Source organism: Hevea brasiliensis, chromosome 11, assembly GCF_030052815.1.
Source record: "Hevea brasiliensis isolate MT/VB/25A 57/8 chromosome 11, ASM3005281v1, whole genome shotgun sequence".
NCBI lineage: Eukaryota > Viridiplantae > Streptophyta > Magnoliopsida > Malpighiales > Euphorbiaceae > Hevea > Hevea brasiliensis.
The window spans coordinates 9578197-9591747 of NC_079503.1; the positions used below are offsets into that span (position 1 = coordinate 9578197).

At 30.9% G+C, this 13551-nt stretch overlaps 1 protein-coding gene across 1 annotated transcript; it reads left to right on the forward strand.

Annotated features, from left to right (window-relative positions):
• Nucleotides 1-5557: 5557 nt before the first annotated feature.
• LOC110658017 (17.9 kDa class II heat shock protein) lies at nt 5558-6326 on the forward strand. The gene has a single exon (XM_058129828.1). It carries the CDS (start codon nt 5661-5663, stop codon nt 6129-6131), a length of 471 nt encoding a protein of 156 aa, XP_057985811.1. The 5' UTR covers nt 5558-5660; the 3' UTR covers nt 6132-6326.
• The last annotated feature ends 7225 nt before the right edge of the window (nt 6327-13551 follow it).

A 13551-nucleotide genomic window follows, 5' to 3' on the forward strand; every position in this document is an offset into this window, starting at 1 on the left:
TTAAGACTTATGAAATGTATTTTAGGTATTGATGTAAATAATGGAAATTGTGTTTATGAATAAAAAAGTGAGTATTTATTTATGACTTTTATATGAATATCATATGAAATGAATGAATGAGAAATGGAAGTATATTTGAGAAATGTTGAGATTTTGTTGATGAAATGGAGTTTGGGATTAATAGAAAATTTTGGAAGCGTTTTTCCCAGGTTCCGAAGAACTGTTTTATTCATTTTTAGCCAGCACTCTGCCGGATTTCTATAAAATTTGTTAATACTTGGCCATGTGCCTAATGTTATTACAGCTTATTAGCTGTTTTGTTACACACTGGGAGATGCATATGTGACCGATGGTGTGACAGCTGAAGTACTAGATACCCAGTGCCAGTTTACCCATTTATCCAGTCCAGTCAACCAGTATAAGTTACTTGGGTAACCAAAAATAAAAGTGAATAAATTTAATAAAATTATGAATATAACAAGTATAAAATAAATAAGATTACCAATAATGACCAAAAACTTGTCTGCATAAGACATCAGGACATGCACTGCATATTTATTTTCTGTTATTTCTTTTTATTTTATTATTGGCACCACTAAGCATTATTGCTTAGCACGTTGCTTTTTGCCACCCGTAGGTTCTGAAGAGACCAATCGAGAGCCCAGTAGACCACAAACTGGGTGAGATCTTCTGCAGCTCTGTATAATGTCTGTGTCACCTCACCGTCATCAGTGCATTGGTAGGACACTAGGTTTTATTTTGGTATTTTGTAATTAACTTTTATTTTTTTATGTGTAATTAAGAATTATGTAATGTATTTTGGGTATTGATGTAAATAATGGAAATTGTGTTTATGAATGAAAAAGTGAATATTTATTTATGACTTTTATATGAATATCATATGAAATGAATGAATGAGAAATGGGAGTATATTTGAGAAATATTGAGATTTTGTTGATGAAATGGAGTTTGGGATTAATAGAAAATTTTGGAAATGTTTTTCACAGGTTCCGAAGAACTGTTTTATCCATTTTTAGCCGGCACTCTGCTGGATTTTCTATAAAATTTGCGAAACCTCAAATAAATTGTAATTTCAATAAATGACTTAAATGAAATATATTGTACTTCATAACTTTGATAAAAATAAATTAAGGAAGAATAAAAATGATTGAGATAAAATAGGGTGTTCCGGTACACTGTGTGACATATCTTACTCGGCTATACTGTAGACGGGTAAGGGGTGTCACATTTAGTGGTATCAAAGCCACTAGCGTGTCCTCTTGGGCGATGGTGGGGCAAACCTCAGCGAGGACGCTGAGTCCCGAAAGGGGGGGAGAAAGGTCCCTTAGGCAAATCCCATATTGGCAAAGCACGGAGATGGTCTTGGGTTCAAAAAGTAATGATATATAAGATGGGGAACTAATCACTAGAGGCGCTTTTTGGTGGAATGGCCTGGAGAGTTGGAAGAACTCCAGGGTTAAGCGCGCTCGCTTGAGAGAAATCCTAGGATGGGTGACCTCCTGGGAAGTTCTCCACTCCACCTATGGGACAAAACCGTGAGGCTTACGACCAAAGCGGACAATTCCTCTAGTGGTTGGAGCCCGATCGTTACAATTGGTATCAGAGCCACTCGCGTATCCTCTTGGGCGATGGTGGGGTAAACCTCAGCGAGGACGCTGAGTCCCAAAAGGGGAGGAGAAAGGTCCCTTAGGCAAATCCCACATCGGCAAAGCACGAAGATGGTCTTGGGTTCAAAAAGTAATGATATATAAGATGGGGGAACTAATCACTAGAGGCACCTTTTGGTGGAATGGCCTGGAGAGTTGAAAGAACTCTAGGGTTAAGCGTGCTCACTTGAGAGAAATCCTAGGATGGGTGACCTCCTGGGAAGTTCTCCACTCCACCTATGAGACAAAACCGTGAGGCTTACGGCCAAAGCGAACAATTTCTCTAATGGTTGGAGCCCGATCATTACATGGACATTTGGAATTCGCTAAGGAGATCCTAAATCGAAAGCCCCAATTCGTTGAAGAAGTAGATTTCCAAGGACAAACTCCACTTCACTTGGCAATAGCGAATGGGCACCTTCAAGTTTAAAAGGCTTATTGTTGGTAAATCCTCAAACTTGTCTCACTCACGACAGGAATGGTAGAAGTCCTCTATATGTGGTAGTCATCAAAGGGAGATTTAAGGTCTTACAAGTGCTAGTTTAGGCCAAACCTAAGGCAGTTCAACTGCAGGGGCGATGTGGTGAGACCATTTTGCATCTTTGTGTAAAACACCATCAGCTGGATGCTTTGAAGTTCTTGCTAGAAAGGATAAATGATGATGATTTTGTGAATTTGAAAGACGATAATGACATCACTGCCTTGCAACTAGCAATAACTGGTAAACAAAGTGAGGTATGGATCAACCACACCTCGCTCTTGTAATAAGGTCGACTTTCTTAATCATCCCTTCCACTAGAGAATTATATATATACATACATACATACATATATATATGCGTGTGTGTGTGTGTGTGTGTGTGTGTGTGTTTGTTAGAAAAAAGATTAAAATTCTCTTCCTAATTGAAATTAGTGGCTGTGTATTACTTGTTCATGTATTCTTCAGAGCATAAATTTATTGATCAAGAAAGCAAAGGTTGGGCAGAATGAAAAGAACTGCTAATAGTAACCATGGTTTTCCAAGCTACAATTAACCCACCTAGAGGAGTTTGGCAAGAGGACTTACAAGTGTCAACACTAGAGTCAGTGCCACATAGCGTAGGCCACTTTATAATGGCTGATAAGTGCCCAAGACGATATACTCTCTTTGTTATCCACAATACAACAGGTTTTCTATCATCCATCAGTGTGATCCTGTTACTAATAAGCAGTTCACCTTTTAGGCGAAAGTTTTTCATGTGGATTCTGATGGTAATCATGTGGATCGCTATTACATCAACGTTAATAACATTCTCAATCTCCATATCTGGTGTCTCTAGTCCTGATCATACTTTTATTGTTAGAATCAAATTCAAACATGTTTGATTTAGTCTTCATTTTATTTAGTCTTCATTTTTAAAATTGTTGCATTTCAAATTTTAAGTAGTGATCTAATCTTAACTAATGGTTAGGATTTAGATAGAATTTTTATTTTGTTTTGTTAGATCTAAGTGCTATATAAACAGCACATCAATTAAGATTGTAAATAGAATTATATAGAGAGTTTTTTTCTAATAAATAAAAATATTCTTTATTCTTCTGCATTTATTTTTGTTTCAACAGTGGTATCAGAGTCTCAGCTATCCTATGGGCAAACCTTTAAATCCTTGATTTACCAATGGCCTCAACCAATTTCTCCTTGTCTTCACCTCCTATTTTTCAGGAGAAAATTATCAAATATGGGATATCAAAATGAAATCCTATTTACAAGATTTTGATTTATGGGATTCAATAGAATATAATACAGAGCCTACTCCACTACCAGAAAATCTAACTCTTTCTCAAATAAAAATTCATAATGAGGAGAGAGCTAAGAAATACAAGGCAAAAATTTGCATAGAATCTTCAGTTTTTGAAACTATTTTTATAAAGATTATGGCTTGTGAAAATGTAAAAGAAGCTTGAGATTTGCTCAAGGAGGAGTATGAAGGCAATGATCAAACAAGGTTCATACAAATTTTGAATCTCAAAAGAGAATTTGAGATTCAAAAAATGAAAGAGTCAGAAAATATAAAGACTATTGCATTAAGCTAATGTCCATCGCCAACAAAATTAGACTGCTTGGTGAAGAATTTATTGACAAAAGAATTGTAGAAAAAATATTTGTTGGCGTCCCTGAAAAGTTTGAGCCAAAGATTTCATCACTTGAGGTTCATGCAAATTTTTCACAAATAATTGTTACAGAATTAATCAATTTTTTACAGGCTGTGGAGCAAAGAAGAGCAATCAGATAAGAAGGAACAATTGAGGAAGTCTTTCTAGCAGCAAAGTCATCCACAAAGAAAAAATTTTCACAATGTTGTATTTACAAAAAGTTTAACCATAAAGAAAAGAATTATTGGCATAAAGGCAAATCACAATGTTTTAATTATAAAAAATTTGGGCATTTATTAAAAGATTGCAGGTTTAAAAGTGAAAAAGCAAATATAGTACAAGAGGAAGAAAAGAATTGTTGGCATAAAGGTAAATCACAATATTTTAATTGCAAAAAATTTGGGCATTTGTTAAAAGATTGCAGGTTTAAAAGTGAAGAAGTAAATATAGTACAAGAGGAAGAATCTCTTTTTTGAAGTTTCAAGAGAAGTGTTTTAAGAAAATCAAAAGCAAATGTTGATAAGAAGTGCATCAACAAATGGTAAGAAGTGCACTAAAATTATCAGTTAGAGAGAAGTGTTCTAACACACAAATTTGTCAGTCGAAGAGAAGTACTCCAACACCCAAATTACCAGATGGAAAGAAGTGCTCCAATCAAAAAATAAATAAATTAATTATTTTGAGTCCATGTTTGAATTAAGGGAGAGAATGTTAGAATCTAATTCAAACATGTTTGATTTAGTCTTCATTTTTAAAGTTATTGCATTTCAAATTTTAAGTTGTGATCTAATCTTAACTAATTGTTGAAATTTAAATGGAGTTTTTATTTTATTTGTTAAATTTAAATGCCATATAAATATCACATCAATTAAAATTATAAAGAAAGTTATATAGAGAGTTTATTTCTATTAAATAAAAATATTCTTTACTATTTTGCGTTTATTTTTATTCCAATACTTACTCCTGTGCTAGTTGCTATAGGCATAGTAGTGTATGCATTGCTGGGGGTGTTCTTGTAGGCCACTCCATCCACCTTCTGCTCAAGATTGTCAAGTTTGCGAGAGGTATTATAAGAAAGGAGGGATCTTCACTTTCAATTATGTTGAATCGAGCTAAAGTTTAATTTCCATACCAAATAATTTTCTTCATATGTAACTTTTTTTTTCCCTTGAATTTAAGATTTCATATTATGTTTTTTTTTTCCTGTTATTTTAAGCTTTTAATTGGTCTATCATGAATTTAAAATATAAATATATAATATATATATATATTTAATAAATAAATTTCACTAATATTTTTAAATTTATGATAATTTAAGTGTATGCAAGAAAATCCAGTTTATATATCGGTGTGTTCGGGTGTTTTGGACCTGAGTTGACGTAGTGGAATGGGTATGCAAACACGAACACCTGGGAGTCGTGGATTATCAGGGCTTTTCTCAGCTCTTTATCTCCATGTGGGAGTTCAGTTTGGAAGTTTCTTAATGGGCTACAGAGGAGTGAACCCAGCCCATTCTAAGGCAATTCTCATAACCCATGGATATGCATTGGCTTTCTTGGATCTGGATCTACAAAGATTATTATAAAAACAATGTCGGAAACAGTTACCATTAGACGGGTAATGAATCCTTCTTAATTCTTCCATAACCTTCTAGAATCGTATCGTAACCTCCTGGAAGCTTTCCTCATTCTCCACTTTTCTCCAGAAACTTCCTTTTGAAACCTACTCCCCCATGGCCACTATATAAATACTCCGACGCTCGTGGCCCCCCCATCGCCAAGTACGAAATACGTCTGCTAAAGAAAAAAAGAAAGCTTCTGTACCCTGCTTGTGATAAAATCGTCGATTGAAGAAAAGAGAAATGGATAGTAGGTTGTTCGGTCTCGAATCACCCCTCCTTTCCACCATCCAGCATCTGATGGACACGACCGATGAAGCCGAAAAGTCATTCAACGCGCCGACTCGAACTTATGTAAGGGACGCGAAGGCCATGGCTTCAACTCCGGCTGATGTCAAAGAGTATCCCAACTCCTATGTGTTTATCATCGACATGCCAGGGTTGAAATCTGGGGACATCAAGGTCCATGTGGAGGATGACAATTTGCTGCTGATCAGCGGAGAGAGGAAGCGTGAAGAGGAGAAGGAAGGTGCTAAGTATGTGAGGATGGAAAGAAGGGTCGGCAAGTTTATGAGGAAGTTTGTGCTGCCTGAAAATGCTAATGCTGATGCCATTTCGGCGGTCTGCCAGGATGGGGTTTTGACTGTCACTGTGGAGAAGTTGCCACCGCCGGAGCCCAAGAAGCCCAAGACCATTGAGGTTAAGATTGCTTGAGGAGTATTATTGTGTCCCATCTATGGCTGGGGTACTGCAAATAAAGTAGGTTCTGTTATAGCTTGGTGTGGACTACGACTATGAGCATTGTGTTTGGCTATGTTTTTTTTTTTATTTTTTATGGGGTGCTGATGTGTATCTGAGATGTTATAAAAATTGCTTTTAAAATTAAAATCTTCTTTGCTTTTCTCCCTATTTCTTATGCTCGAAATTAAGAATAATCCCACTAACTAATGCCATTCATCAAAATTGAATCCCAGAAATGTAAACAGTTGGCAGGTGAAATGATCTCCTGCCGCATACAAGTTACAGAGATTGTCATGCAATTTCCATAAGAGGTATAAAAACTGGAAAATCCAGCTTATTAAGTACTAATAATAGATCATTAACAAGAATGAAATACGTATAGAGTAAATGTTTGCAAGTTCAGATTAATCCTAAAGAAATGCTTATATTGGAAAATGTTCATCCTGGATACAAACAACCTTCTCTCTGTTTAAAAATTTTCAATATATGGGGAAAAAAAAGGTGGGTCGAGGAACAGGTATAATTTACTTCAATTCTTCTAAGTTACTGGACCAGTTTTGTTCTGCGGGTTCTCCTCTGCAAAATTAGCCTAGAGTACCATATTTTCAATGCTCCACTGTAGACTGCAGGCATAAAAAAATTTTTTCTGTATCTTTTAAAATGACGTTTCCGAGTTGAAGTAGTTCTAGGAGTGTTTCTAATTCATTTTGTTCTTCTGAATCATTAATGCTGCTGGTCTTGACAAAAAGAGCAATGAAGAACCCCTCTTCGTCCTCAATTGGATCTGTTCGAAGTAAATGCTTAGCTGCAAGATAAGAAACAAGCAATTTATATATATATACTCACACACACACACATAATGCAAGTCCACATTGTGTTATGCATTTAATCACATTAGAAATTCTACTCCATTATACAATCATATAATAATCTCCCATGCTGCTCTGTACCAAATCATCATTAATTTAGAATTTAGCCCTTCAGCCCCTGAAAACTGTAAGACCACGACGATGCCACTGAGGAAAGGGAGTGACCAGCCGAAAGCCGTGGGATGTTGCAAGAGGTAGAACTGACACGATGACATCTTCATTTTCAATTTGGTTGACAGAACATGTGCTGTAAACAACTCTTTCAACTGCAGGGACTGCAACAGATTATTTAATTAATGGCTGTTGAAAGTATGTAAACAACTCCTTCAACTGCAGGGACTGCAACAGATTATTTAATTAATGCCTCTTGGAAGTATGTAAATAATAGATACACTTACATAACCATCACTCACTAGAACATCCTAGCCCTCAGGTGATGGCATATTCTAGTGGCAAGCAGTTTGTAAAGTCTGATGGATAGACAACTAGAAAGAAATACATGGTTAAAGCACTGAACATAGAAAGATAACATACAAGATAATGCATGGGCCAGAGCTTTCTTTGGAAAGGCTGAAAGTTTGTTCAGTCTTTCTGTGTCGGTAACATCAGTGGCATGGGATGGAAGTAAATGGTCTAATCGCTGAGCAGTGGTCCCCGAACCAGAACAAGAAGGATCTAAAAGAATTGCACGGATCTGCAAGAACGCAATTCCTTGTTAGCAAAAAGCACTTAAGGAGTCCAGCTGTGGAGATAGATTACATATAGTTGATAGTAGGGTTCTGCACAGTTATGGGCGGTTTTAAATTAGAAATCAAATGTATATATAGGCTTTTTATTTTTTTTTAAATGTATTATATGCTTTTAATATAATTATATATATATATAATTATGAATTAAATATAATTTAATATTATGTTTCATTTTTTTATATTTTTTTAATAATTTTATTATAAATACATTAAATGATCTTGTAATTTTTAACTATAATTGTACTGTTTTATATGTATATACAAACTCAATTTATAATTATATTTATTTTTTATAGTTAAAGATTACAAAATTAATAAATAACTAAAAAGTATATTATACGATAAACTTGTATTACTATATTATATAATATGCTTAATTCTAAATTATATATGTACCTTATAGTTAAATATTATATGATTCAAAAAAAGCTAAAAGATATATTATATAATATATTATGTATTAATAATTCTTCAAAATTTAAATATTAATTCAAGTATGACTTTTTATACAAACCGTTGTATAAAACTATTTTAAAAACCAAGAACCGTACTGAACCCAAACTGAAAAAACAAAGAACTAAACTAGAACTGTAGTAAAATTTAGGTTTGGTTTCGATTCCTAGACAAACCTCAACCAAAACCAAAACTGTACATCCTTAGTGTTCATATTAGGCTAGATATACCTATTTATTGGATTCAGATAATTAGCATAAATAAAAATTAACCCAATGTGACTACAGCAACTAGAAATGCAAAATACATCATTTATACAACATACTGAAGAACTATTCAGGGCTTCGCAGCGTAATAAACAGTGTTTAATCATCAGTGTATTCTACTCAGTATCATATCCCTCACCAGTTTTGGGCTTTCCAAACAAATTTATTCAGTTCTATAAAATCAATTAGTCCCATGCTTAAATTACTTGCTATTCTCATGATTGTAAGCAAAAGAAAAGTGAAAAGGAATTGTTTATCGAGATGACAAAATAGACATGCTGAATGCTGAAAGGCTAAGTGATAGGTTAAATTGTCACATTCAACAGCTGCTGAGGGATTTATAACATTGTTATAGATTATTCACCTTGGAGAAAAGAAGGATCTTTTGGATTTAAGTTCAAGAAATCACCATACAGAACTTTGATGTCTAGAATTCAGGTTAAGGCAATCGGTGTAGAAATATCAAATAGCACTTCTGACCATATTTCTTACCCCTGTAAGAAAGCAATCTCAAGCAAAAGGTTAAAAGGCATTTTTATATTGCAAGAACTGTTAACAAGCTAAAAGACTCTACCCATCAAACATTTGAGATAATAAAATGAATGACATTGAAAATGCTAGAAAACTATAAACAGGATACTAGTGGCAGCAGAGAGTCTGACAGTGTTTTCTAGATACTTGTTTCTGTCCTTAATCAACTCATATGCCTATTAATATGTTAATTTTTTAATAATATTTTCATAACTAATTTTTTTAGTAATAATTTTATAATAATGTGAAGGATATTTTTGTTCTTGTAATTATAAAAAAATAGCTATAACCATAAAATTTAAAAAAATATATATTTTTTAGAATTAAATCTTTAAATTGCATATTATCATTTACCATTAATAAAATTATTTATGAGTTAGGATTTTTATCTATATAAATATTTTTTGATTATATCTCTAAATACTCATATATTTACATAATTAAATAAGATTAAAAAACAAAAAAAAATTATGTCAATTATCAATTTTAATAATAAATTTATTAAAAATAATTAACTCATCGTGGTAAAAATAATTCCATTTTTTAATTTATTATCAATTTTCGCTATTCCTTTTAGTTTTATTAATATATTCAATAATTTTAGTATTTTTATTAATTTTAACAAACTTTATGTTGATAAAAAAATAATAAATGAATAATACATCTAATATTATTATCTAAATTTTTAATTTTTTCCTCACTTTCTTTCTACTTATACTTTTAATTCACATCTTTCCTATCATTTTATTTCAAATTTAAGACAAAAAAAATCAAATATTTAAAAAAGTTGAAACAAATAATAAACCAAAATAAATGTAATTATAATTTTTAAAATGTTATATAAATTAATTAAAATAACATTTTTTATCAATTTGAGAATAATTGCTAAAATTGATATAAAAATAAAAAAAGGGCAAATATTAATAATGTATGCAAATATTTAGATTATTTTTGTCAATTAAGTAATCCAATTATGTTAATTGTTAAAATTGAAACTAATGTCAAAATTTGAGGTTAAATTCATAAAATTAAAAATTTTGGCTAAAATTGAAGAAATTATAAAGATTTAGATTTTTAAGTCATTTAGCCATTAAATAATAATATAAAATTTATTTAAACAGATAAAATTTTGAAATGAATAACCATTTAAATTTAATATTATGATCTTTTTATTATATTTTAATATAAAATTAAAATTTATTTTTATTTTAAACAGTTAATTATCCAAATAAACTCTAAATAATTTTTATAAGTTGTATTTTTAAAAAAATTTTAATATATTTATAACTTATAATATTTAATTGATGTAAAGAACAAAATTAATTCGAAAATAGTATTAATTAATAAAAAAAATTATAAGGACTTTTTTAATTTTATTTAAAATTTTAGTTGATTTTCTTAAAATTGTAAAATTAGTGTTAGTTTTATTCTATTTACCTAAGTTAGTCAAAATTGAAATTCAAGTATAATAATTTCATTAAAGTTTTCGATAAAAATTATATTTTAATTTATTATATTGAATAGTAATTTGACATTATAAAATTATTTATTTTCATTCTTAATAAAAATTAAATAAATAAAATTTGTTTACATATAAAAATAAATTTTAAGTTAAAAATAAATTTTAAATTTGATTAAAACTATATTTTATCAATATAAATAATTTAAAAAAAAAAGACTATAATTTTATAACCAATAATGTGATTCATCATCTTGAATTCAATTAAAAATTCAAATTTTTTATTTCAATATGTAAATAATGCTAAATTTTTATTTAATTAAATATATATTTATTAATTTTACTAAAATAAATTAAATAATTTTTAATGAATTAATAATACTTATAGAATTATAATTATAGAACTACTATATTAAGAATTATAATATATTTTTTAGTATAAGTAGAATTATCATTAAAATAATATTAAAATTTTAATTTATATTAATTATTTTAATATTGAAAAATGAAATTATTAGGTATTTGGTGACAATTATTTCGTTGCTAAAAGTTATTAGTGACAATATAAAATTTTGTAAAATTGACATCATAAAGGATTTAGCGATAAAGGTACTAATAGCTAAAATTATGAGCGATGTATATTTTTATCGCTAAATAGTAATAGCGACGAATTTATATGATTAGCCATGCATTATTGTTTTTAATATGCATTATTAGAGATAAATTATTTATCTATTGCTATAAATATGTTTTTTTTATATTTTTTTAAATAATAGATAGAATAATTGTCACAACTTAAATTATGGGCCATACCAATACTAGGACTTGGGTCAGCATAAGGCTTCCAAACACCGTAATAAAACTGTTCTAGCCTAACCATGAAGCCTATACTCTTAAATCCCAATTCAAGAAAGTAACCGAACAGAGTCCCGCCATAACTTGGACTATCTAACGGGAAGTTCTTGACTCACCCGACCTGTAATCACAAAATATATCTATTTTGAAGGAGCGGAAGCATGAAAAACACAAGTTTATATCATTGAATTCAAAAATTTTCACCTAGGGTCACATGCATCATGCAAGATTTATTTTTATCTATTTGATTTCAATGATAAACAACATATTAAAACTCTTTTAATATGTTTTTGGATCTGTATTTGCCATTTAAGATTTTAGAATTAATCAGATTAATTTTAGAACCCTATATTAGATCAAGAACAAGTGCACTAACATGTTTGATGCACTGCAGTGTGTTTGGCACCTTTGGGATGCGCCTAGGACACCAGATGTTGTCCCTCTAGCTTGTCCACACCAAGATCACTAATGGCAGCCCCTTGAACAGCTTCTAAAGCTTTTCCAATCAATTAGAAAATCAAATTTTGCCTTTTGAGAGATTACAGATGTAAACAGGACACTAGAAACAATTTCTAGTATTTTTAATTCAAGAGATTGTTGGGAAATCTCTTTGAATTGATGAGAGATGAAGAAGATGAAAGGGAGAGGTGCTTTGGGGCGGCACCAATGAAACAAATAGCAGCTAGGTATTTTTTTTTTCATCATTTCCCTTATATAGCTAGGTTACCACTTAAAACCCTTGCCACATGTCACCTTCTGATTGGCTCTAGGTTTAATTGACCCAATCACATTGTGCCAAGTGTTAAACCTATATTTAATCTTGACTTTAATCATCTTACATGATTAAAAGACATATGGCAAGCTTATGTGTAGTGCCATGTGTCACCATCTCAAGGTGTCACATGTCACCCTGTGAAATGACCAAAATACCCCTGTGTCTTAATTTTGAGTTCTCAACCCAAAATAATTATTTCTCTTCTTCTAATCAATTTATATCAAATATAAATTAATTAATTAATCTCTATTAATTAATTTCTCATTAATTAAATTCATATTTAAACACTTTAAATATAAATTTAACTTATACTATACATCCAATAACCTAGATTTGGTTCAAGCTATGCTAGGGACTTTACAATCTAATTGTAAACCAAACATATTTAATTAATCAATTAAACTCTTTAATTAATTAATTAAATCATATTTAATTTGGTGATTACTTGTGTATGTGTGTGACTTACTAGGCTCATCACTAATTGGCAATGAGACGTGATATCAACTCTTAATATCATCAGAACTCTTTCTTACCATAAATGATTTCTCTAAATCATTTTATGAACCTCATAGATCATGGTTAACACCTAGCATAGCATGCCATGGCTACCCAATTACTAATAAGATTTACCTTAAATGAACCTATACTCATATATTACTATGCACTAGAATCTCTCTGTTACAAAATCCCAACTCAAGCTGGAGTCATGGTTTATGTCAAACCCTATTTACTATGAATATTATGTTCTCTTTTAATTCCAGTTCTTGATTAAAAAGATTTTCTCATCAAAAACTCTTTTCTGAATAAATCTATCTGTCCTGGCCAGGAACTTGAAACATCAAGAACAATTAAATGAACATAGGATTTTATCCCTATTTACTTAGAGGAACAGATTCCATCTTGATCAACACCTACCTCCATATATAACTAGTAGGAGCCAACACATGCCCATATATCCATACACAGTATAAGTATGAAAGCAGTATCAAACTCAAACTACCTATATACAAGATAACTTTGCTATCTCAGGTCTAAAGATTATATGCACTGATATAATTTATGACAATACATTGACAAGAGTAAACTCCATGTGCTTGTCATAAATGTCACTGGTTTGACCTACTTATCATGTGTAAGTGCCTATCACGTTTGTTATATGGCATGAGACTCACCATTTCATCTTATTTACATCTCATATAAATAACTTGAGAACAAACATGATTACAATCTTTATGGATAAGTTATGTCCTTATTGTTAAGTATCCTCGATTGTGAACCTATTTTATGATACTTTGTGCTAGAAATGTTGTCACTCATATTCTTAACAACTTAAGAATAGAATTTCTAAAAAAATATCAACGGTCCTTTTCTATTACACATAAATATATTATGTAAACGGAAAAGTGAAAATGCCTTTTATTAATAAAAATATGTAT

Bases quoted from the DNA above. Each gene is read 5' to 3' on its own strand.
- LOC110658017 (XM_058129828.1), top strand. From the start codon at position 5,661: ATGGATAGTAGGTTGTTCGGTCTCGAATCACCCCTCCTTTCCACCATC.